The sequence below is a fragment of the Ptychodera flava genome, chromosome 17 (assembly GCF_041260155.1).
Source record: "Ptychodera flava strain L36383 chromosome 17, AS_Pfla_20210202, whole genome shotgun sequence".
NCBI classification, from domain to species: Eukaryota; Metazoa; Hemichordata; class Enteropneusta; family Ptychoderidae; genus Ptychodera; species Ptychodera flava.
Window position 1 is genome coordinate 2,213,594 of NC_091944.1, and position 27,530 is coordinate 2,241,123.

The 27,530-nt window shown below is 37.4% G+C and overlaps 1 protein-coding gene across 1 annotated transcript in view; it reads left to right on the forward strand.

The window, feature by feature from the left end:
* Positions 1-27,530, forward strand: part of LOC139115128 (uncharacterized) — a 61,859-nt gene that overhangs the window by 9,364 nt on the left and 24,965 nt on the right. Inside the window, exons 7-28 of the mRNA XM_070677032.1 lie at positions 799-1,056; positions 1,723-2,075; positions 2,619-2,831; positions 3,464-3,721; positions 4,170-4,479; positions 4,774-5,003; positions 5,868-6,021; positions 9,861-10,090; positions 10,428-10,929; positions 12,090-12,199; positions 12,699-12,881; positions 13,367-13,481; positions 14,306-15,066; positions 17,204-17,385; positions 18,240-18,465; positions 19,130-19,349; positions 20,078-20,206; positions 20,846-21,051; positions 23,073-23,730; positions 25,761-25,986; positions 26,469-26,563; positions 26,798-27,003. Of these exons, the coding sequence (XP_070533133.1) occupies positions 799-1,056; positions 1,723-2,075; positions 2,619-2,831; positions 3,464-3,721; positions 4,170-4,479; positions 4,774-5,003; positions 5,868-6,021; positions 9,861-10,090; positions 10,428-10,929; positions 12,090-12,199; positions 12,699-12,881; positions 13,367-13,481; positions 14,306-15,066; positions 17,204-17,385; positions 18,240-18,465; positions 19,130-19,349; positions 20,078-20,206; positions 20,846-21,051; positions 23,073-23,730; positions 25,761-25,986; positions 26,469-26,563; positions 26,798-27,003 (5,825 nt within the window). The remainder of the gene's footprint in view (positions 1-798; positions 1,057-1,722; positions 2,076-2,618; positions 2,832-3,463; positions 3,722-4,169; positions 4,480-4,773; positions 5,004-5,867; positions 6,022-9,860; positions 10,091-10,427; positions 10,930-12,089; positions 12,200-12,698; positions 12,882-13,366; positions 13,482-14,305; positions 15,067-17,203; positions 17,386-18,239; positions 18,466-19,129; positions 19,350-20,077; positions 20,207-20,845; positions 21,052-23,072; positions 23,731-25,760; positions 25,987-26,468; positions 26,564-26,797; positions 27,004-27,530) is intronic.

Genomic DNA, 27,530 nt, shown 5'->3' on the forward strand with positions numbered 1-27,530 from the left:
TTATGGCATTAAAAGTCATTGACCTTTGACAGGAAAGTTAGACATCTGACTTCCTGAGAATGTTGTATAAGTTTTATGAATCTGAAATTGTATACATGATAATCATTGTGATGTTTTAAGATATGGAAGGCAATTCTACGAAAATTAGAAAGAAATTTCATACTGACCTTCAATTGACCTTTGGTAAAGTAGTTCTATATTTTTAATACAATAACCGGTTTTTTTTTCAAAAAACCTCAATGTTAATGATTGTAAGGAATAATTCACATCAAAATGCATGTTTCCAAAGGTAATATGGTTGCAAACTGGCCATAAAGTCTGTTCATGGCTAAGAAAAAACGATTTTTGTCGATTTTAAGGAAATGACCTTGAAATGACCTTCAGAGTTGTCAGAAAAAATGCCAACAATTTTTTTGATTAACTTGGCCATTAAGTAAATCGATGAGCTAGGTTGGCAAAAATCTTCACTAAAAACACACGGAATGACAATTGACCCGGACTACATGTATCATATGGTATTAATCAAGGAATGTTACCTTTTGTTTCATGGTTGACTCAATGTGAAAACAGTTATGTGGAACAATGTTTTATCTTGAACAATTTAAAGTTCATTACAGAGAGGTGATAGGTTGTCTAAATGCAGAAACCAAGTTTTGGAACCAAAAATTAATATAATCGTGCTTTCTTCTATGTAGGTTTTGGAATTAAAATTTCAAAATAGATTTCACTGACATGTACTTTGTGCATTTTCCTGTTTGCAAGAATGACATCAATTTGATATTTTTTTTTGGTGTATAGGTGTTTTACACATGCATGAAATGATCAACATTGAAGGAGATCCTACTGAGACACTGGTCTTTAAGCATTGCAACGTTCGTAACCATGGTACTATGGAGACACACAATGGCGACAACAGACGCACTCTGAAGGGAGAATCCATTCGTGTTTATGGGGGTGCAGAACTGTTCGGCGTGAACCTCCACATTGAAGCGGACCAGGTCATCATTGATTCCCTTGGGTCACTCAACGTTGACAATGCTGGCTATGGAAGTCAAGGTACGGCAAATTTCATGCCATGATTTCTTTCCTTTCCAATTATTTCTCCTCTATCACAGCTTCAAGAAACTGAAACTGACCATGCAGGAATCGCTCCTCCCACCATTTTCACTATATGTTGTTCAATACTAGATCTGTAAGTTCACATAAATTCTGCTCAACTTCCATACTGAATTGGCAGCTGCTGCTTATTATCATCATCCAAGAAATTCCTTTTTTTCACCAAATGTTGAATTTAATACCACAAGCCACTGAAATATACCATGTGGAATGATCGTGTATGGTTCATGAACACTGCCTGTAATTGTCACCGTTATAATTATTGTCAACATAAAAGTGTCATTCAAGAAAAAGTGAAGTACTTCCACAACATTGTTAAGAGTTGTTGAATTGCAAATTAATGATGTTGTTTAGCCAATGTGCTAAACTGTAGAACAAAGCAAAAAGTGGGCCCCAAGTCATTTTTTCATATCTACATCCATTTCCCCACATCAAGAAAGACAATGCTGATGACCCAACTTAAAAATATTCTCCTCAATGGTTTTTAAATGTAATCTTCTTTGATGTGGAAATGTATTTATCTTTGATATTGGACAATATTTTCACCGGCCTTAGGCCTGTTGACATGGCATACAAAAACTAATGTCTGTATCATCCTATATACAGAAGGCCCTGGAGCTGGTATCACATACGGAAGCTATGGCACAGGAGGAAGCCACGGGGGTAGCGGAAGTTGTCACAGTGCCGTGGAAGAATCCCCTCCTGGATACGGATCTTTCATTGCTCCGAGAGAGTTTGGCTCTGGAGGAGGAGTGGGAGTGGACGACCATGGTCACCGTCTGAGTCGTGATGGCGGTGTAGGAGCAGGCATTCTGACCATGAATATCAGTAGTTTCATGAGGGTTGAGGGCGCTCTTCACGCCAATGGAGCTGACGCACCACACCAACACTCTGGTGGTGGAAGTGGTGGTAGTTTAAGCATTATCACGAAGAGACTGGAGGGAATGGGTAGTATTCAGGTATGAAATTATAAGATGAATTTTTCTCTGTCGCTTTCCAGTCCAGACCTAGTTGTACACACACTACAACGCAAAGGCAACCATGTCGTCTGACCAGTTTTACTTGATATGATAATGCAAATTTGATCTGATTATTCATAAATTTGATCTGTTGATTTGAAATATTTGAAGTGTCCTTAAACTAAGTTAAAGGCACTGTTCATGATCCCTGGGATCGCCTTTGTTCTAGTCTGTAAGAGGATTATAGAGGTGTGATAGCCTTTTGTTTTCCATTGAAATTGTAATCTGCTCGGTAAATTTTCTGATTAGACAATCTGGTGTCAACACAGGCCTTTAATACTAATTACTTCTTTGATTGAAAGTATGATGAATATTATGTGTACCGGCCAAAAAGACATCAGGAAAATAAAATGTATATGACATTCTGATTCTAAAGGGCAAATTGATCTGTTGTATCACACATGAAGCCCAAAGGTTTTAGACTTTTGTAGACTTTCTGCTTTTCTCTTGTGACAGATACTTATTTTGAATTGTGTATTTCAGGTGAATGGTGGTAATGGTCATGGTGGCGGCAGTGGGGGACGGTTAGCCCTCTACTATGAGGAGGATGACTTTGATGGCGTCTTTGAGTCGGCAGGTGGAAGTGGTGAGAATGAACATGGCGCTGCAGGAACAGTCTATCTGAAGAAAATCTCTGAAGATGGGGAAGTCAACACCCTCCGCATTTATAATGACTTTGATTATGCCGATAAACAGGTAAATAATGAAGTCATTCTCAAAATCAAGACTGTTTAAAAACAGTTGTCCCACAAAAATGCATTGCCGTTGTATGTATATCCCATACATATATTTTTGGTATGATATATTGTTTTAAAATTCCCAAATTCTCACCACAATGTTCTGGTAACTGAACATTCTTCTGTGTCTCTCATTATGCAAATTATTATGTAAAAATATGACTAACAACACAGATTGTTCAGTTAGCAACATATGACGTTTCATTTACTACAAGTCAGACATTCTGTCAACTATACTTACTTTTACTAATATTCATTGAAGGTTATACTTTTCTGGTCCACTGCTTGTCTGAACTCATTTTAAAGCCTGTGGAGCAAATGAATTTTTTTCACATTATACTTTATGAGACAAATTTTAATTTCCATAAAGTAAACATAGGGAATGGCTGCCATTTTGAATTTCAACTTTCAGTAAAATTAAGGTATTGTGTTTCTCTTGTACCAAAATTTACCTGGTAGCTGCTGACTTTTATTCTTGATTTTGAAAGAGAGCATGGTCTAAAGTTTCCAATGTTGACAGATTGACAAAAAGTTTTCAACTTACATTATCAAGGTAGCTGTTACATTAATGATGTTTCTTTGAACTTAAAGAGTCGTCGAACATGGATAACGATGCCAGAAAATGCAACATCAGACTACATCATAGATATACTGGACATTGGTGGGTACGCTCATGTTGCCATTGAACCAACCGATGATGAAGGTTGGCCTACAGAGGGCTTCAGAGAGTTGACTGTTATGGATCTTGCTGGTGATCACACTGGAACTATTCATGTGGATGCCGACAGATACTGGCAACTGTCTGAGAATGCAACATACAGAATACCATTCAGTGTTGTGGTGTATGAGGTCAGTAAAAATGGAAAAAATCAAGTTTTGTCACATACCAAATGTTGCTATAGGTCCAAACTTCGGATTTGCCAGTGTGAAATCTTATGTCCATCTTAAAAGTCGTTTGCATACAGTCTGATATGATTTATAATCAAACATGCAAAGCAGCCTCAGTCAGATCAGAGCAATCCTTCACTCCCAGCATGCTAAGCAACTATACAGGAAAAGGGTATGTGCTTCTCCTACAACAGTATTTGCATGTGCATGTAGTATTGTCTGCTGGAGTACAATATATTGAAAATGATGTGTATTGTCGCTGAACCATCACATGTAAGAACAAAGATATAAGTTTCAAACACCATGAATACCTGTCATTCAGGTTCAATGGTATCATCTTTTCAATGACCTTATGACCCCTGCCCAGCATACATGTAGTTATGATGTACAATCATCAAATCTCTTACAGAATGGAACTGCTCTTCTTCCAAGCCATACATACCTACAAGACGTTGGCCTGACTCTTTATGGTGGAGAAGTATTCCGCATAGATCACCTTGAATTGTCCCTGAATGGCTGGACCACCATCGACCCAATGGGAAGAATCAACTCACTGAATGGAAGTGAAGTCTTTGTGGAAAACATGACCATACATGATGGTGGTGTGTTCACATATACTGGAACTGCCACAGAGAGTCCTGGCTTAACGCTGGTGGTTTATGACAACTTTCTGATCAGAGGAGGTGGTACACTGATATCAAACAAAATTAATCTGGAAGGTAAGTCAAAATAAATGTTTCTGTCACAATTTTCTCTTTGAAAAGCAACTTTATGCCTGTTTTTTGGCCAATGACAAGTCAAAGCATTCCGTGCCACTGAATTGACAAAATATTCAAAAGCATTTGCATGTATTTTTGGCATTTGCCTATTGATTTAAAGTCATGGCAATATAACGATAGCAGCCATATTGGATCAAGTAGCTAAACAATGTAACATGCATGTTTGTGCAAATAACACCATTAAGAATTTTGTTTTGATGTTTTGTGATAACATTTGTCATGTCTTTTATACAGCATCTACAATAACAATAGATGATGAAGGTCTTCTTGATGTTAGCAACAGAGGATATGACCCAGGAGAAGGCCCAGGACCTGGTATTGATCACAACAAAGGTGGATCTGGTGCCTCTCATGGTGGACGTGGTGGTATGGGTAGTTTTGTTATCAACACTACATCTGCATATGATGATGTGCTGAATCCAACACAGTATGGCAGTGGAGGAAGTATTGGAGGCGGTACACAGGTGAGAAAAATGCAGATTCAAACCCATAATCATGCCTTTTTAAAATTTCCATTGGAGTTAAGTAAATTTACTATGCCTTTATGCTTTCTGCATTCTAATGAGTTTATGGCAACAGTGAAGATAAATTGATAGAGAGAGGTCTTTGGCAGTGTTCCCGCTAAGGCTTATTTGCGCGCTAATTGCGCAGTGTCTCCGACTGCTCTCGCAGTGAAATTTCATGTTTTGCGCAACTTTAGTCTCAGTCATTTCAATCGGTATTAGTTTTGGAAACGATAACTCAGGGCGAAATGTGCGATCTCAGCGTAGATTTTACTTCCGCGTTTCGAGTTTAGCGCCCGTTGGCGGCGCAGTTGCCACCAATGTTCATTGTACGTTGTGACGTACCTCAATAAATTAGCATATACATGAACGGACCCAGCTGTGAGGCAATCAGGCGTATCTCAAGTTGCGCACCCTCTCGAAACCTTAGAGGGAACACTGGTCTTTGGCATCAATCACTAGTAACCTAGGCAGTTCTTACATCAGAGCTAAGGATGCATAGCTTCCGAATGTTAACACTTTTAGGTAATTTCCAACGGTTTCTGAGTGATGAGAGTGATGGTCCCTGAGAGAAAATGGCAACAACAACCAAAGAAACAGGTTCTTAAAAAAATCTTTGGTAAAAGTGGCTGCTCCAATGCCTACGGATAATCTAATCTTTTTTGAATATAATTCTTGAATGTTTTGCATTTTCCATGATAAATTCCATTTGCAAATTTCCAAAATGGTGTCAGCTGATCAGGATTTGTTGCAACAGCCATCAAATCACAGTAACCACTTTTCAGAAATTATGCTCATAATTGTAATATCTTAAACTTTGTCCAGAACACTGGAAGTGGAGGTGGTATAGTCATGATGTCTGCCTTTGATATGATGACCATTGATGGCACTATAATGGCCAATGGGGGTACCTCAGACCAACCACGGAATGGTGGAGCAAGTGGAGGGAGCATTAATTTGCATACTGACATCTTTGCTGGTAAGTCAGTGTGCTGTTGATGCTGAAAGAGGGATTTAATTTCTAACTGGTTTTGAGAGGTAAAAACAATAGGGTATTGTGATTATCTAGCGTGGCTGTGATTGGCAATAATTTCTTTCTAATCAAGCATGTGTAGGAATTCATGAAAGAATACTCTTTATCACTGGGCAAATGTGACTGTACTTTTCTGCACAATCTCAGTTGATATGAATATTCAACAAATGCACAGAACACACCATTTAAAACATTCAGAAGGTACACCAGAAATTGCACCTGAGAGTATGTGTCATGTTATATCTATGGCATGTTCCATGGTACATGTATATGCAGGCAAGCATGTCTATATCACAGTGTATAGTAAGTTAGCACTGCAGGTCATCATAGGACTTGGAAGATGGTCCCGCTTGTACCATCGCTGTCAAGCCAAACCAACAACTATCATGATTGAAACGATTAAACAAGTTTATTCAAAAGCTATCTTTGCAATTGTCATAAATCAAACAAAGAATGATTGTTCTTGGCTACACATTTTCTTTGATGTAGTATCCATTCTCAGTTTGGCCATTCCTGATATAGTATAGCTCACTGCCAATGATTACATTTTAACACGTGGATGTTTTTAAATTAATCAGTTTATAATTATATTAATCAGATTAATCAGTGTACTGTATAAGTCCACTGACTTGCAATCTATAGTGAATTAGGAAGATACCCTACTGAAATTTTTAATACAAACACAACTATTTAAGGTTCCAAGACAAGAAATTGACCTCTTTAATCTAACAATTCTCTGGTGCTTAATAAGCTCAGAATCCCCGTACATTATACATTTTCTGAAAGCCTAGATATAGGGGAACATTTTGGTAACCACAGTGTCACAATTGTTTACATAGCTATCATGTGACAGGTAATTTGCATAACCTTTCAAAATCGGTTTTCCCTATATATTGTCTCAATACTTCAAAATATCTTACTTAAACTTGCTGGAATGCAAACTGTCACAGATTTGTTATATCTTGCTTAGTTTTTATTTGAGCACAATTTTAAAGAAATCAACTAGGGTTAAATTCACCCCTCTGGAAGTTTTTCTGGCATAAAAATTGTTTAAGTAAGTTTAAAAAAATTCTGAGACACACTTTTGAAGATCCTTGGAATAGTTTGCACTCATACAAATTTCAGCCACATATCTCAAAGCATTGAGACAAAACATAGGGAAAACCGATTTTTGAAAGGTTATGCAAATTACCTGTCACGTGATAGTTATGTAAACAATGGTGACACTATGGTAACCAAAATGTTGCTCTGTATCTAGGCTTTCCGAAAATATATAATTTACGGCGGTTCTGAGCTTATTAACCACTATAGAACTGGTAGCTTAAAAAGGTCAATTTCTTGTCTTGGAACCTTAAATATTACAAAAACACATTCATAACAGTAATAATCCCTTCCTGAAAGATGCATTCTTAGTCAACAAAAGTATGAATAGCAAACGGTATAAATGCATTCATTCTCTACTTGAAAGTATAATTGAAAATAACCTCCTTGATTCTCAGACGATACTCTCAAAGACAGAATTATCAAACATTCCAGTCTAGCACTGCAAACCCTGTATGTAATAAAATGGGAAAAAAAATAAACTTTGACAATAAAAACAAAGACTGTGGAAACAAGAACATATAGAATTTTTAAGAAGAACATTCAACAAGAAAAATGCCTTAACCATATAAAAAATCCTAAACTACAGGAATCTCTCTCCAATTTCAGATTAAGTAACCATAAAGTGAAAATAGAAACATGTTACTTATTAACAGACCATGTGATTACTGTAACAATCAAGAAATAGAAGATGAAATACATTTCCTACTCCATTGTAATAGATATTCTAAGCAGAGAAACCAACTTATTAGTCCCCACGGACACCGTCCGGGGGGACTTATAGGTTTGGTCATGTCCGTGCGTGCGTGTGTCCGTGCGTGCGTGCGTGCGTGCGTCTGTGCGTGCGTGCGTCCGTCCGTCCGTTCACGCAGATATCTCAGAGACGCCTGGAGCGATTTCATTCAAACTTAGTAAATGGATTACTTCATATGTCATACAGATGCACGTTGATTTGTTTTGTGATACGATCCAATATGGCTGCCAGGCGGCCATTTTATTATGATTTTTTCATGTACAGAGCCATTACTCTAGCATGTTTCAACCTATTTTATTCAAAGTTGGTACAAGGACATTGACCTATGTCATACATATGCATGTCAATTTTTTTTGTGATACAATCCAATATGGCCACCAGGCGGCCATTTTATTACAATTTTTTCATGTACAGAGCCATTACTCAGGCATGTTTCAACCGATTTTATTCAAAGTTGGTACAAGGATATTGACCAATGTTATAGCTATGCACATCAATTTGTTTTGTGATATGATCCAATATGGCCTCCATGCAGCCATTTTGTTACGATTTTTTCATGTACAGAGCCATAACTCAGGCATATCTCAACCGATTTTATTCAAAGTTGGTACAAGGACTTTGACCTATGTCACACACATGCACATTGAATTGTTTTGTGATAAGATCCAATATGGCCGCCGTGTGGCCATTTTATTACGATTTTTTCATGTCCTGAACCACAACTCAGACATGTATCAAGCGAATTTATTAAAAAGTATTTTGATCACAGACCTAATGAAGAGGACTCTATCCTCTCTGAGGACCTGTAATCAAAGTACCCATTAAGAAGTGGGGACTGTGTCATCAACGATGACTTGTTAAAGGCGGAGCCTCCTTTTAAAAGGACGCGAAGCTGTGTAAGTGGACACCAAACAGGCAACATGGGGGCACACGCTCCAGAAAATGCCACTTTTTAGTTTTCCCCGGCCGCAAAAACGCAGACAGACTGCCAAGCGGTCAGCGCGAAGTTGCTGCCGATCGAACTCTGTGATTATATTCAAAGTCTAACGCGACTGGAAGACAATTTTTTAGGAAATTTGAGCGTTTGTGGTGGGGAATCAATGACCGTTGGCGATTTGAACCGACCGTCAATCAAACGCTTGTATAAACTCTTTTTGCAGGATTAGCAAAAGGTGACAAAAGGTTGAGATCAGTTTGTGTAATTAATGTTATAGAAATCAAACATCATACTGGCCATGTGTTTGACTGGGAGGAGAACTCCACTAATGCCAGAACCTGGGATTGAAAAGTGCGGCTCAACATCCAACTTTACAATCCCCAATTCAATGAGTTGACCTCACAAAATAAACTAATATATGTGATGAACACCGAAATAATATGTGTACCACTAGCAAAATATATAAATGAATGTATGAATATTAGAAATGAATCTTACTGATATTTCCCACATATGTGTACCTCTAGCAAAATATATAAATTAATGTATGAATATTAGAAATGAATCTTACTGATATTTCCCACATATGTGTACCACTAGCAAAATATATAAATGAATGTATGAATATTAGAAATGAATCTTACTGATATTTCCCACATATGTGTACCACTAGCAAAATATATAAATGAATGTATGAATATTGAAATGAATCTTACTGATATTTCCCACATATGTGTACCACTAGCAAAATATATAAATGAATGTATGAATATTAGAAATGAATCTTACTGATATTTCCCCACTTGCTTTATCTGCTCATGGTATGAGTTCTCCAAGTGTTATGACAATAAAGTTAAAGTAAAGATAAGTTGAAAGGATTTCTTCATAGTAAAATGTTGGTGACTTTGACACATATGACAAATTATCCTAATTAAGGTACTAAATATACAAGGATGGAACATAATGATCATATATTATGAACATTTCTATTAGGGAGTGGGAAAATCATTTCCAATGGAGGAGACGGTGCTTGTGTACCACATTGCAGTGTTTGTGATTCTGAACGCCGATGTCTTCAGTGTACAGACTATAAGTACTGGAGAGATTCAAACTGCATTAATGATTGTAACCACAGTTATAACCGTAGAAACCATTGGCATTGGTATCATGGTGATATCAAAACAGGGCGATATTGTGCTAATGAGCGGGCATCTCCGAATGAGGTAAGTATTGTGATTCATACATTGTATGTCTAAGAAATAGATTTTAGTTTCTGAATGAGGTAAGTATTGTGATTCACACCTTGTATGTTCTGAGCAATAGAATGTAGTTTCTGAATGTCGGGTAAGTGTGATTCACACATTGTATGTCTGAGCAATAGAATGTAGTTTCTGAACGAGGTGAGTATTGTTATTCACACATTGTATAAAATGACAGTCAATCTTTGAAGATAAATGTTGTAGATTGAGTTAGGAAAAAGGTATTAAAGTTTCAATTCAGGAGTATTTGATGAAAGGATTGTTTTCCAACTTTTTATTTGATCTTAATTATTTTGAACAGGAATGGCAAATAGGCGGTGGTGGTGGAGGTGGTCGTATTGGCATTTATACAATGGAAGAGAATAGATTCCGAGGTGAAATCCAAGCATATGGAGGTAAAAGTTACAAGGAATCAGGAGGTGCTGGTACTATCTACATTTCAAATACCACACCAAATGGCACAGAAACCACACTCAAGGTCAACAACCGTGACAAAAAACCGCTCCGTGACCATCTTCTGCATGAGCTACACGAAGACTCAGGACGCACCTATATCGTGACAGACACCAGCCATGAAGTCACTGACTATGTGTTCGACCATGTACACATAGACCAAGGGGCACATTTGGTATTTGAGAAGTTTGAAGACGGCACAACAACAGTAGAGATTGGAAAGCTTTACGGAGATCTGACTGGAATGATCCATTCATCCGGTGATTACTTGATCAGGATTACGGATTCACAATCACCATTTCCAGCCTCGTTTTACATCTATGAGGATTCATATATGAAACTACCAAAATGTAAGTAGCAGTTCAGTTATTACGATTAATCAGCTAACTGCAAGCCCTAATTAGGCTATTATGTCACTTTTTCCTAAAATATCTCAAATTTCTCATGGTTTTAGTCGGCAAAGATTATCATGCTTGAAACAGTGAACACATTTGTTCCCTTGTTATTTAAAGTTTTCTTCACAAAAAAAAAACAGTTTTACCATTTCTCTGCCACAAAGTTTACAGGATAACACCAGGATTTGTTACCACCTTTATATTAAAATACCCAACAGCTTTCGATAAAAACTAGGGTTGCTTTATTAAATATTGATGTTCTGTGTAGTACAGAAATTGATGACATTAAAGTTTCTTTTGTTCAATCAGTAATCTTTGTGTGTTTGATAATGCTAAAATATTGTTTGAAAAATGTAAATAATCTTCATATCAAACGTACTTTATTTATGCTACCAGCTTTAGCTGGTTTCAATATCCAGGAAACATCCATCAGATCAGTGTCTTGTGTTATGAAATGTGTTGGAAGTTAATTAAAGGCCTATGAGCTGCAACCGCAAAATTTGTCCAACCTCAAGGTACCTCCAATTTCCTCAGATAGTAATTGCAACCTGCAAATTGAACAATTAACTATGCCTCAACAATGTTTGATTGTGGCAGAATAGGAAAAAATTGAACAGATTTTTGTTCATTTTAAATTTCCCGCCAGTTTCAAAATCTTGCCATTTTATGTGAAAAACAGAATTTTTTGTCAAAGTGGAGTGAATCCCTTTCCAGTCCTTTCAGTGGGTTGCACCATGTTGTATTTGTAAAGATTCAAATATGTAAATACACCATTTATGCTGTTTATCGTGTAGTTGTATAGAGGCAGCCATATTTGGGTGCGGCACCCGTTTATTATTTGTCTTACTGAAACCTCCCCATGCAGTCCTGCTCTGTGGATAATTATACTTGAATAAACATTTCTGAGTAAGGACATTTCTATGAACTAATTTTAATCTAAATATAAAATCATGAAAATAATGCCAAAAGTTACAGCTCATGTGCCTTTAAACTGTAGAACAATATCAGAAACCAAATATTACAATAAATGCCATATTTGTAGATAAAGAAAATGATGACAAACATCAATGTTTGTGTTGGATCATCAATAATTGTTGTTGTTTGTCACATGACAGCTCTTACTGTAGCACAACTGGATTATCAAGACATTCACCTGGATGGTGAGATGGATGGTGTTCATGATCTTACAATTGGAAGGGACATCAATTTTCATGTTGGATATGAGGTAATGGAGAAAAACAGTGCCTACATTATGTTACAATTATTCAATTCTTCAAACTATTTCTCAGTTTAGCTTGCCTCTTTTGATATTGCTACACTGCCAGTTTTTCTGCTTTGAGATGAGAAAGATGAGAAAATATATTAGTCCTAGAAGCTTGATAATTATCTAGTGTCTTGTACAAATATACTTCTTCTTTTAGGTGAGAAAAACATATTTGTACTAGAAATTAGATAATATTAATAAAATCTGGGCTTTTTGAAATCTTTGGTAAAAATAAACCCTTGTGTGCTACGTTGTATCATGTTTTCAATCAGACAATGTCCTCAACGGTGGGAAAACTAAGTGCAGACTTTCTGAGTTCATATACGTGGAAGAAATTGTCTCTCTTATCATGTATAAAAATAATTAACAAAATTAACAGACACTACATCACAAACACTCCCAGTGATGTTGGTAGGATCACAGCTGTCAAATGTCATACCTTTCCATCCATCAAATACAGGGCCACTCATCTGGACAGGATAAGAAGACACTGTCACTGCATAACCTACAGATCTGGGCAGATGGTGAGATACAGTCCTGGTACCCACCAGATCTCTATTCACCTGATATCAACCCAGACTACCCATCTTTGGTACTTGACATCAAGGAAAGACTCCATATTCACCCAGGAGGATCTCTGCAGGTAAGCAAATCACACTTTTGCTGTGCTCGTATTTAACAACTCTATCCCTTTTACTAGAATGGTTCGGCCCAAATCCATTGTTGTCAACGGTGAGTGTGGACCTGTTTTTAGGGAATTAGGGGTTAACAGGTTAAATCAAGCCAATATATTAAGGTGTTAACATATAATAGTTATATCAAGGAATAATTCTTGTCAGATATGAAAAATATCTAGTATTGAAGGACTACAGGGTTTATCTGATATTTGCCCCTTGGTGCCAGCAATGACTGAATCAGTTTGCTTGACAATTGTTATTGTCATTAGAAATGAATACATGTTGCAATTTATACAGACAAGACACATTTCCCTTCTTCCCAAAAATACTCACTCCAAAATTGTAATCTAGTTGGATAAAACGAATTGAAGGTAATTGAGTGTGTTCCATTCTGGAGGATCAAATGCTGTTTTGCAATTTCATGGTCACAAAATGTATTTTTGTTTTGTAGACACACTGGTTGGAAGTCACAGCAGATACCATCCTGATTGACCAGGCAGGGGTAGTTGATGTGAGTGGTCAGAGTAGAGACTACAGAAATGGCGGCATAAACAGTGAATATTGGGGTGAGGATCTACAGCTTCTGAAGTATTTCATACATAGTTACAATCTGTGGTACTGTGTGTGTTAAGAAAAGTATGACATTGTGTAGATTTCTGAGAAGAAGTCCAATACAGCAGAGGTTGTATAATTAGCTCAAGGAAGTTGTTCTGTGCCTCTCATGGCAACTTCTTAATCTCACTGTTGTCTTTGATTAAAAAACTCACCTAAAAAGCTGAGAAGACCTGATTGTCCTAGCAAACATTGAAATGTAATATTATTGTTGCCATACAGTAAGTAGTATAATCAAGTGTAAACTAAACCCTAAACAGGTTATACAAAAACCCTGCTGAAGTCCTTTGATGTTTGTTCCCTGAAAACATTAAACAATTAAATCAAACAAACGACAGTTTCTGAATGGCCATGCTGTTTTAAGGTTGAATGCACCTCGGAGATATACCGGTATATTAAAACTGCCAATTTTTAATATTCTTTTCTTGTGTACTGCTTGTGGAGCTCATTTCTCATTTTGAAGTTCTTGGAGTAAGGAAAGCTTTCACCAGCTTAGTGTACATACCAAAAATTGAACTTTTCGCCTTGAATTAACACAGAATTGTGGCCAGTTTGAATTTCAAATATCAGTAAATGTCAAAATTTGATTCTCTTCAACCCAAAATTTGCACAGTAACCCCTGATTTTTATTCTTGATTTGTTTTGAGAATGGTTGAAAGTTTCAAAGCTTGAGGAAAATTTTAAGGCTTTCGATTACAAAGTGTGTACTACCTTAAGTCAACAATTCCTTGTGATATCATCATCATGGTTAATTTTCTGCGCCTGTTTTTGGTCTCAGGTGCATCTGGAGGAGGTCACGGAGGAAGTGGGGGCCAAGGATACAAAACAAGCACAGTTGGACCAGCATTTGGATACTTGCATCATCCCAAAAACTTTGGCACTGGTGGTGGCAGCTCTGACAGATATGTTGATTATGGTGGCCCTGGTGGCGGAGTTATCAGCCTCATTGCAGACAATATTGAAATTCGTGGTAATGTCATGGCCAATGGTAACCCTGCGGCAAATGGTCGAAGTGGTGGCGGCAGTGGTGGTGGCGTCTACATGCAAAGTCGTGAGTTTCATGGTGATGGTACAATATCAGTGAATGGTGGCTCTGTACCGAACAGCGGCAGCTATCGTGGCGGCGGTGGTGGCGGAGGTCGCATCACCATCGATTTTGATGACAACTATTTCTATGGTAACCTGCAGGCATTTGGAGGAGAAAGCTCATATGAACCAGGAGGAGCTGGTACAGTGATACTTCACAGCATTCCGACAGGAAACATCTCAATCCTTGTTGACAACAACAATGCAGGCTCCCCATTGGTGGAACAGCTTGACTACTTGCATCTCATTGGCAGACACAGGGGAACTGACAGTTGCAGAACCTGGATAGTTGACCAACCAGGAGAAGAGTTCTCCTTCATCGATATGCAAATTACAGGACAGGCACACCTGGCCATAGTGAGACCATGGCCAGACAATGGACAGGACCAGATGGTTTACACAGAGAAGTCATCAGGTGATGGTTCAGGAATGGTTCATGTTGGACCAATGCAGGTAAGAATTTAATTCTGAATTGTTTGTAAAAAGAGTTCATACCTAGCACAGCGAGTGATGCTTTGCTAACCACCTGACCTGTATCATGTAAGAACATTCATACCAATTGGCCCAGGGTTTATGCACCTTTTACATAAATGCACAGATTGATCTAACAATAACATATTAAGTAACAGACCAATCATAGTGAATCTTACAGGCTAGGTGCATACAGCCTTTCATTTACTGGTATGAAAATAAAGTGAGAATACCTGGAAATTTTAAATGTGAACAAATACACTCAGTGTGACAGTTTTCGGACGACCTCAGTTTTCGGACATTTAGTGACATGCTGTTAGTTACACTCACTTCGCTCCGTATCGATAGCGTTTTACAGGTCATGTGACCTCATATTAAGTCAGGTGACACTGTTGTCCCGTTTTCGATAGTTTTTTTTGTAGAAGCTATTGAGTTCACTACGAGCGGCGGTCACAAATTGTCGTCTGACACCGCGTCAGTGATACTGTCAACAAACTGCCGTCAGGTCAAAGTAACTGAAATTTTGACTAAAGTCCTTATTTAGCATTGAATTTCAAATGTTGGGGAGAATAATGATTTTGAAAATATTCTTTCCATTGTTCGCTACGATTGCATGTAGTTTTAACGAAAACTGCGCAGTTGTTTCGAGAAAAAAAGTACATTTAATGAACGTAAGAAGTGTACAAGTTTTCGGACAGAAAATATTTAGCATAATCGTGTGAACGTAGTAAGTGACTTACCGCGTAAAAACTTGACAGGTAAATAATTCCATACAATGAAATATACTCGCTATTTTTATTAAATAATGCCTGTGCGATTCTAATACAAACAAAATATGCAATGGAAACAATTATAAGTAATACTCGCTGAACAAACTTAGCGAAGTTAGCCACACCGTACGATACAAGGTGCCGAAAGCAACACACAGAGAGACAGCCCGTGTCCGATATCTAAGCGCTATACACGCGAAATATAGTTGAGTCGTCCATGGATTAAACATAAACTAATTATCATGAAATATTCTTATATACAGTTTTCTAAACACATCGAAATTAATAATTGGTGGTTTGAAGTTTCAAATTATCAATACTTAGCTCCTAATCACATTCCAAACACGACGTCCGATTTCTGGGATTGCAGTCCGATTACTACGCCATCGACATGGGGTCAAAACTTTGGCCTCTTTGACCCCGAAATACCACTCCCGTCGTGTCAACTGAGTTTGAGGATAACCACAATAAAGTTTCGAAAGGTATGGTAATAAGATTTCGTATTGCTGGTCATTTATGAAACGACTTTAGGCGAAATTCAGCACCCTGTCCGAAAAATGTCACACTGAGTGTAATCTGTCTCACATCTTGAAAAAAAATTTATTAGGCCAAATAAAAAAATGTGTTCCCGGAAACCAAAAAACCCTAGAAAAACCCACCAACCACAGACTTTTTCACATTTCAACAAAAAATTTCAAGCAAATAAGATTATTTGATGGGTCTCAGCCAACAATAAGAAAAATACAAACAGTCCTCCAACCTAATTTTGAGAGGCATGTTTCCAGAAACACATTTTTTTTTACTTGGCCATATTTCATGAAATAAAATAGAACATGGCAGTTAAGATATTTCTAACTATAAATCAATATTTATGATAAATATTTTATTTTAATTAGTGGATTTAACTTTACTATAGAATACTGAATTCCAAGGGAATTTTTTATTTCTGCATCCATAAATTAACATTAAAAAATAATAAAATAATGTATCAGTAAAATAGAACTCTGCGAAAACTAGCCATAAATGAAAGAAATGCAATCCTGCAAAAGGAAAGCGTCAGGCCAAAAAAATTGATTTGTTTCTGGTCACCGCACACATCACTTCAAAGTGTGTGTGTCAACTCTTTTTTTTTCCTGTTTTTCATTTGCCCCTATGGAAAAGAAGGGAAAAATATATCAAATTCCACCAAAAAGTTTTGAAAATTGAAAAAAAATGGCGTCGCCGCATCATTTTTGCCACATGTCAATGACCAGAAACAATCCTATTATTTTTTTTGGCCTTATGGTACTGCAATATGGCATTTTGTAGCTTATATTGCATTCTATGAATGTCTTGTCTTTTGCCAACAGATCTTTGATGTTGAACTACCCCATGCAAGTCCTCGTCTTCGATGGGGTGCAATAATCTATCCACAAGGTGAACTTGACATTTCAGAACTGATAGAAATTTATGATGTTAAAGTGATCGTAGAGGGTATTCTAACTGGAGGACGAAACATCAGTGTTGGCCTTGGTGGTAGTCTGGTATTAAGGTATGTACACATGAAAACTCATCTTTAGCTATAATTTCCCTAGTTCTCATTCTGTTTGTACTTCTGAAGTATTTTTTTACCAAATGCAGCTGTGAGGCTTGAGGTAGAATGCACCATGACTACATATATTCAAACTCTCAATTTTTTACAATTCTTTATTTATCAGCCACTTGTTGTAGGGGTTTATTTCAAAGCTCTCAGAGTAAGGAAAATTTCTTCATCTTGGTTTTTTGAAAATTGAAGGTTTTGTTTTTTTACATAGAGTTAACACAGTGGTGGCAGCCATTTTGAATTTCAAATACCAATATATGTTGGGTAATTTGTTTCTGTAATACCAAATTTTCCATGGTGATCCCTGAATTTTATGATTGATTAGGTAAGAGAATGGTGAAAAATTTCGTTGAGGAAAGTTTGAGCAAAAGTTTGGTATTCCTTTACTTTTTAGGTGCATACCACATTAACGCAACCAGAATCAAATAGCACTTACTGTTCACTCAAGTAGAAATATTGTCACCATGGTAGTTCTATACACAGTAACCAGCCATGAATTCCTGGCATGTAAAGTCATGTTCTTTTATAGAGATCCGATCAGATGTCTGGGTCACTGTAGTGCCCCCTGAAAAAAATGCTAACAAAGGCAAAAATCACACAAACCATTAACTTTTTTGGCCAAATTTACGTCTGTCAACCTGTAAATAAAGAGTTAGCTGTTCATCTGCTGAGTTTTTGTTTTGATTAAACGCATTGTGATTCCTTTGTTCATATGTAAAATGCATTACTTGTTTGTTTGTTTGTTTATATATTTTATTGTAAGTAAATGACGTAAGATTGACATGTTTATTTTCATCCAATAGACATATTAGCAATGACACTCATCACAGCATTCGAACCCTCCGTTTTGAAGAACTCACCGTGCACGGTGGTGGCAGTATCATATCTGAAAGTGATGAAGATGGCCTTACTCTCTCAGTTACTACCCTCCATTTAGCTAGTGGTGGTACATTTGAAGCAGACAGACTAACGTTGGTTGCTGACACTGTCATCGTAGAGGACCAGGCTGTCATAGACCTCAGCGAAAAAGTATGTAAGATTCACTTGTCTTGCTCATAGCTAAGAGAAAAATAATTAATCTTAATGTAAGACTGGGAATTCACTTCTGATTTCATTACCCATTGGAAAAGTCACACTATGCAGTAAAATACAGCTAATGGTCTTGGAATCTTAAGATCTGTCGTGAAAGTAGGAAAAATTCTCTGTGGATTCAAAACATTGAACCCTCATATTTCCGACTAGATGAAAATGCACAATGTTTCAAAGAAGATAATAACTTTTTTTTATCAAAATCTATGTAGTAATAAAGTTCTGTCAGATGATATTCAGTGGAATTTGGCAAAAATACGCTTTTAACACTACTTTCCCCAATATTTCTTGATTGTGTCAAAAGGTACAAATAAAATAATGTAAGCGAATTTGTAGATAAGCTTCGATCTGAAACCAGTGAATGTGTATTTTGTTGCTGCAGTTGTTAACCAAAAATTTGACTTGTATACTACTCTTGAGTATTTTGCTGAACACTTCAATTCAGTGCAATGCTCCATGGGATATTATTTTTTGTTAAATGCAGTGCAATTATTTAAATTTGCAAATTTATGTGATACTGGAAACACATGTTCTTGATACTGCTTGCAATTATTTGTTGAATTTTAGTATGTTAAAATTTGCCTGTTTTACTGTACATTGACAGTCCCTGAACAGTGGTCAGGCTGGTTATGGTGAGGCCCATGTTTGGGGATCTGGTGCCGGCCATGGAGGACAAGGTGGTAGAGGAACCCTTTCAACAGGCGGAGGAAAGTTCTATGGTGATTTTGTTCATCCGGAAGATTTTGGCAGTGTGGCCAGTAATGAGAAATCTCAAGGAGGAGGAGTGTTGAAGATTAATGCAAAGAAGTCAGTACGGATTGATGGTCAGTTTCCAAGACATTTTTAAATTCTAAACCCCTCCCCCCTAACACAACCCTCAAGGTTTTATCTTTACAGATCAAAGCTGCATCAGACAACAAAAATTTAATTTCACGGAAGGGTAAACTACTTCCAAAAGTTAAACCTGTTCAGCCTGATTCCTTGTGAACATGGCCACAATTACCATTGTTGATTGTAGATTTGGACCAAACCATGTTGGTGAAAGGGTTAGTATTAGGGGTATACTGAATTCTGTTAACAATTGAATGTCAGATATCGCATTGCTCCTTAATCAGTTGGCAGTGGCATTTTGTTGTGTTCTACAAGTCCATGAATGCAAGAATACAAATTATGTAAGTGGCCAAACAAAGTCGTATATGCAGAATGTTCATGTTTTGAATATTTACGTGTAATATGTTGGTGAAATTGGTACAGATTTTGTTCAGTTAAAAATGACTGCTCCAGATAAGTCTTGCAGTTGTTTGAAAATTTACATTTCCAAAAAGTCACGTCTAAGGGTTGTGGTAAACATTTTATAAACAATTCAGTGTTTTTGTAAGGTTTTAGAACTTTGGAATCTTGGAGCTCTGATAAGATTTTCGATGTCCCCTAATCTGATTGCATTTATATATCAAGACGATCCCTGTTAAAAGGAGTAGGGACTCTTGCTAACATTTCCCTGGTTACCATCGTGTACAACAACATCGCAATTATTGAATATTTATGCCAATAGGTTCCATTCAAAGTAACGGTGGTGCCGGGGATTCCAATGGTGGAGGAGGTGGTGCCAGTGGAGGCAGTGTCCTGATCTCTTCAGATATATTCACCGGTGTTGGAAACATTCAAGTCAATGGCGGTCCAGGTATGGAAACCACAATGTCTTAACTGATCATGTTTTTAAGTGCCACCAAAAAGATGTTTGGTCTGCAGACTAATTCAAACAATTCTGGTAGAATGCTTTCCTGCAGTCAAGTGTGTTTCAGTATGAATTTTTGAAAACTGGACAGAAAAAACAAAAGAAGTTTAAACTCTCGTTTTAAAGGAGCTATCATTCAAATAATGGTAAGAGTTGAAGCATGAGTAACTGACCATTGTTAAGTCCAAATAATTTATGTCAAACCCTATTTATTGTAAGTAAATAGCTATTTCGTAAGTTGAATGCACAGTCCAGATAATATTATTTATAATTTTATATTCCAAACTTGCATACATACCCATTTTGTTTTCTGTTTGTTTTCAAAGAGAATGGTTTAAAAGTTTAAGTATGTGAGACACAAAGAGAAATCAGTGCTTCTACATCCATTCTATATCAAAATGTTGCTAATATTTGCAACAAGAATTTTAAAAATCAACAAACAGCTTGATCAATTACAGTACTCATTAAGTTGTCGCATACTAAGATTATTCCATTGAATGAGTATTTAAATTGATCAATTGATTAAGTTTTCACATACCGAGGTTAGTCCTTTTGACCGTTGATTGGCCACTTTACACCTTACAGCTGTTGGATCTCAGAGTGGAGGTGGCGCTGGTGGCCGCATTGCTGTGCACACAAACCAGGACTACTTTGACGGTACCATGACAGCATATGGAGGTGCCTCCAACTGGGAACCTGGAGCAGCTGGCACTGTATATCGTGAATGGATAGAAGAAGGCAACAGGAAAAACCAATTGTTCATTGACAACAATGGACAAAAAACAAATGCAGTAAGTTCTGTACAAATGCTAAAACTAATTGGCAAACCGGAAGTATATCAATGGAAACATACTCAACCACTGGCTGCACGGCTGGGTACGGGCTGCCATTTTCGTCAGAATTTTGACTGCATAGTCACCTGACAAGATATCATGTGATCAGTACATCGGAAAAGAGGCAATTAGACTATGAAACAATGAGCATTGAAGTTCATTTCACAGTTTCACTTTTCAGTCTGCGACTCTGTACTTCTATGATGGCACTTAGTAGTGAAATGACGATTATCATCTATGGTTTTTTTCATACGTGATAGACTATCCTTCCTTTGCATTTACGGCAATGACTCAAAAATAAGTGATTTTTCGTTTTTCATTAAATGTTAACATAGGATTCTTGGTGTGGGAAACCATGGAGCGAAGTAAAATTACTCTATGGGCAAACAAAATCTAAAATTGATTGGTAGCTTTAACTTATGTATATTAAATTCAATGCAATCACTGCGCTCGTACTATTGACCAATGACAGCCATGCTTACAATAGCCAATTTCTGACCCTATTTTCCCGAGCAGTGCAGCCAGTGGTAGAAATGGGTCAGGGGACCAGACTATCAACAAGATTGAAGAGTTGACACTATAAGCCTCCCTAGTTTAGTGAAAAAATTCACCCCTAGGATTATGGTGGTGAATAGACTATTTAGACCGAATAGCCTAATCATCAGCATAATAGAGGTGAAGTCTCTTCATGCAGATAGGGAGGCCCTTACAAACACCTCATTGTTTTTGTAATGAAGATTGGTCCCAGTGTTTAGGTGCTCCCGTACCCCCAGGACAATGTTAAATTTCATATGAACCAAATATTGTCCAGCATCACACCAAATTTTCATAACTTTAAATATACATTTCAAGTTTAGTCAGATAAGACAAACTATTTTAAGGAAGAAAGTGCCTCGGGGACAGATATTTGGCCTCTTAACTTTTACAATGCATTTTTGGACTACTCTTTGGGCTCTTTTGAAGCTCAAAGAAGTGGAATTCACAAAAAGCAAAAGATACAAGAATTATTATCATATTGCAAAATTATGCATGTCTATGTACATTCCATTGCTTTTTGAAGTAAAAAATGAGTAACTTTTATTCAAGATAAACAAAATGTTTTGTATTTTAGAGTGTATGAAAAATTAAAGTCCCCAAAATTTGATCACATTGTCTAGAAAATAATATTGAATCAGCGTCAAGTTATAAATAGCAAAATGGATGTCTTCTCACACTAATAAACATCTCATAGTTTGTCTGAGAAAATAAAGTAAGGTACAGAAATATCAATGCATCGATGACATCTTTGTTGAAAAGGAAAGTGCACAGGCAAACATATATTTCATCTGGTACGTGAAACGACATTTAAAAGTATTTTTTGCATTGTTTGTTTTCTTTGTGAATTTTTCAAAAATAATAGTTCATCCTGTGATATTCTGATATAGACAGTCTGTGAGAGGAAGATAATATTGCCCAGTATGGTTGGAGATGACACTTGAATATTCACTGATGACATATTTTAAGTTAAATAGCGTAACTGTTGAGTCAGGGAATGCTGGCTTATCAGTTTGTTGTGATTCAGAAAAGAAACTACACAAGTACATGTACTGTTATAAGGTAGAACGCACCTTGGGGACAGATAATCAGACTCTCAAACTTTTGCAATTCTTTAAATTTTTAACATACCACTTGTAGGGGTTCATTTTAAAGCTATTGGTGTAAGAAAACTTTACATTGGCTTAGTTTTTCAAAATTCAAAAATTTTTTATCCCATGGAGTTAACACAGGGATGGTGGCCATTTTGAATTCTAAATATCGGTAAATCTTGTGTTACTTGTTTCTATAGTACCAACATTTGCATGGTGGTCCCCGATTTTTTTTCTTGATTTTGAAAGAGAATTGTTGAAAGGTTCCTTTAGGAAAGTTTGTGCAAAAGTTGTAAGTCTTTCACTTTCGAATTAGGGGCATACTACCTTTATAACACATTTCATGTTTTGCAGGATCGGATTGCTGAAGATGATTATTTCAATCACGCTGACACCAGTGGTGTTACCTGGATTGCTCTCCCGACTGAAAAGTTTTCAGTAGACTTCTTTGTCCTGTCCGGCAATGCACACTTTGCTTTTGAAGCTTCACAAATTCTACCAAAAGAACTGACAGTGACTGTTTTTATCGGTGAAAGCTACAATGACTATGCAAAATATGGCGTCTTCCATGTTGGTCCCAGACATACTGTTCGCATAAAGCAGTCAGAATACTACTTCCCATGTAACCTTCGAGTCTACGACAAAGGTGAGATTAACATTCCTCAAAAGGTCCTGTTGTCCGACATTGACTTCTTCATTGATGGTGGGTTTGGCGGTCCAAAGCAACTCTCCATCTCAAACGGCAAATTGGCATTTGGTGCAAATGGACGGTCGTCATCCGAGGGCTCTCGTCGAAGCTTCTCATTCACAGACGTCACAATACTTGATGGTGGTGTCATTGAAATGGTTGAAGCCAGTGCACAGTATATTTTGAGAGCTAACAGCATTGACATTCGTCCAAGAGGAGTATTGAAGGCCAGAGATGTGATGATGATTCCCTCCACTATGAACATTGCAGCAGAGGGTCACATAGATGCTGATTACACAGGGCACTCTGTCTATTCTGGTGACTGTGAGTACAACATTGACATTACTTCTCTATAATCTGTGTTACAGCGAACGTCAAAATGAACCGGAGACCAACTTTGATAAGCCCCTATCAATTTCCCTCGTAATCTTCCAATATCCCTTGGAAAACACCGAGGTACTTTGGTTAGTGTTGCCCATAAACAGGCCAATAAACATACAAGGCGCCTGCTGTGTTACCGCCATTCGATCTCCCTTCTATTTCTGGCTCCCTTTCCGGAAGAAACCATTTTGAAGCCCAAAGTGGTTGACAAGAAATGAAATAAAGCATGCGATTTTAAGACCTTTAATTGTAATAATAATTTCAAACTCGATTTTTCACAGAACTTGTTTTGCATTGTTACGTGCGTCGATCCTGTTATCGTGAAGTATTTCCCATATGCAGTCATGTCACACGACATACTTTACCCAAATTGAATAGTAAATTCCATGAGCTTGCAAAGTAAACAACTGTCAGTGTGAGAGCCATAAAATTAGAAACATTCACATGGAACGACTGAGATACAGCCAGTTAGGTTATCTAGTGAAAGACAATGTTGTTGTACTGAGTGAGGCCCTGATTTGACTCTCGGCAGCTGGTGAACTTCTACTCGTGGAAATGCCCAGTTCTACGGTATTTCATTATGACATCGTTCACAGTGCTGAGCAATGCATTTCTGTGTCGATACTGGTTTGGGAAACGCCTGTCAACCATTTTTCTATGATGCTCTTTCTTGCCTAAAATTCCATTGCAAGGCAAATCGATGTAGACAGAAAAAAAAATATGCTCACGATTTTATGAACTGGCATACCTTGATTACATCAGGGTCTCTCTATACAGGCCCTAATGCAGTGCACATACTGATTGACAACCATAGATAAGACAGCAAAACTCAGCCGAAATTTCCAAGATTAACTGACACAGTGTTTTATATCGCTGTTTTAAATCAAACTGATTACACAATCTCTGGATACAGAAATGGTATTTTGGTGAAATTTCAGCATAAAAAAATCCCAAAACTTGACATGAGGACGTCATGTGCCGATCAACAGCATAGTGCACGTGTGAACTGGCATTTATTGACTCATGGACTGTAGAGTGTAGAGAAACTGTCTATGATTGACTGCACGGAAAAGCAGTCTGCATCTTGTGAAAACAACAACATAGCAGTGAAAATTGTAATAGTCACCAGTAAAACTCTTCACAGATGAAAGGATAATTGCTTCAAACTAATAAACTTCATGTTCAGAGGATGAAAATTAACATCGCTGTGGTCCGTGAGTGAAAATAAACAATGGCGGACGTAACTGTGTAATGAACTATACTATTAAGGTGACGGGGGTGGGCAGGGTCAAAAGATCAAGAAAGTACTGGGAAAACGTGTCATTTTCCTAACGATACTGTCTCGGGATATCCAGCGTCCCATTGTTTTGTAATATATAACAATTATGCCATGAGCTTCGTTGAATACACTGATATCGAACAGCCATAGCTGTAAACTGGCGCAAAATGGTTTGATCCATGCAGAAGCTTGCATAGGGAGATCGAATGGAGATAGCACAGCAGGCGCAGTGTATGTTTACTGACCAAAGTACCTCCGTGCTTTCAAGGGGTATTGGAAGATTGCCAGGGAAATTGATAGGGGCTTATCAAAGTTGATCTCCGGTTCATTTTGACGTTCGCTGTAAACAGCCAGGCCCTCAACAGCATAGGGTTTCAGTTCACACTATGGTCACTGACAAAACATTTGAAACACTGGCAGTAGAATTTGATTAGTCTACGCTGAAGGTATCAGACATTCAGATCACAATGCCAGGTGTTTGTTGTGTAGGCATTATCTCAGGATGCAAAACAGCTGGTTGGTGAAGACCCTGATTAATGAGCCTCCACTATAACATTTATGAATTAGGCCAGTCAGAACCCTTCCGGCCACGCTTTACATTGCACTTAGATTGTTGACATCTGCAAAGTGGAGAATATTTTTGAGATCGATCAATCAATGTTTTCCTTCTCCTTTTTCACACTCTATTAAAAAGACACCATCTTCGGAGGCTCTGGAGGTGCTCATGGAGGAGATGGCGGTATTGGAGAACATGAAACGTTACACAGTGAGGCTTATGATTCTGTTGTGGAGCCAGTTGGAATGGGTGAAGTGGGCGGATGTGGATCATACCAGTGTAGTCAGTCTGTTGCACCAGCTGGTGGGGGCGCTGTTCACATCATTGCTGACTACATTGAACATCATGGATTGATCAGTGCAAGGTATGTGGATATGTCTCATTCTAAACTTTGTCGTCTCTAGTGAAACTTTGCATAATCATGAAGAAATGACTGAACCTTTCCAACTTGGTTCAATTCTCAATTTTCAACAACTGAACCAACCATAGACATTTACTGTGATTCCATTAATATTGCAGAAGCAAATTTAGAAACAGTTAAACTTTGTAATGTTTGACAGAACATGTGATGCCAGTCCGAGTTTTCTACCCAAAGTCCTTTTCTTGGGATGAGAGTTAAAGGTATACAATCACCTGTAATCTAAATATGCCCATATATGGTCAAAGGGGCGTTCCTAGGTATTCAAAATGCCCATGTGAGGGCGCTTTTTTTAAAAAGCGGCCACCCGCTTAAAATCTGTGATTGGTTAGATTTTCTCTTTCCATGGTAACTGTGGCAAAATTGGAACAGGTGACAGTATACCTTTAATGTTTTGCTGAACTGGTATTGTTCATTTTGTTTTACAGAGGTCAAAATGCCAATGATATAACCACTGGTAACAAGGCAGGTGGTGGAGCTGGTGGCAGTGTATGGATTGATACTAAGACAATAGTAGGCAATGGTGAGAAATACTTTAATTCAAAGTTCACTATAATTGTAGATCTCTTAATCTCTGATATCCAAACAGAAAGATCGGTTGGTTATCCTCAATCAAGATATCTGTCATCCACCTCATGAGAAGTAAACTTTATTGGTCATTTTGTATGGATGATTATAATTTTCCATGATTGGTAATATCATCAGATGCTAGATATTAAATTTCATGCTTGTGTTTATTTCCATCTCTACTAAATAGGTCATATCGATGTCAGCGGAGGTAATGGTTACAGAGAAGGAAATAACTATTACGGAGGAGGTGCTGGGGGAGGCTATATAGCCATTGATTACGAAGACATGGAACTCACTGGTGACATTTCTGCTAAGGGTGGATATGGACACCAAAATGGCGCTGCAGGGGCCGTGTACCATGCTCAGCTGACTGAAACACGGGAAAAGAGAAAGGTAGACGGCTGACATTTTTCTACAAAAGAAATGAACATATAAAATCATTAGCACATATGTCAAGTCTTTGGTGCATGTATTGATAAGAACTAATATCAGACCAACCACAAAAATAGTGTTTGTTTCTCATTGTTGCGTATGTCAATCTAGGCTAGCTGTGTTAGCTGTTTTTGTACTTGCTACGACAAAATGTTAAGTATAGGAATTAAACTGATAGTGTCCTATGCATGGCAGAAATGCTGATGTTCATCAGATCACATACGTACACATCGTGCAGGTCGTAACAGAGACCTTCTAGTTTCATGTAGCTGTATGTCAGAATTACCACTGCTTTCAAATATTCCTATTTTTTTTGTCAGCAATTAGATCTTGTGAGCTCAAAGGTATAATCAAAATAAAATAAAAAACATCATTTGTGTAAGAGACTTGAATAACAGACAAATCTGCATTTTTGGCATAATCATTTTTGTTTTTAAACCTGTCTCGTGTCTATTTATAGACAGAGAAGGTATTAGAGTTGAAAACCA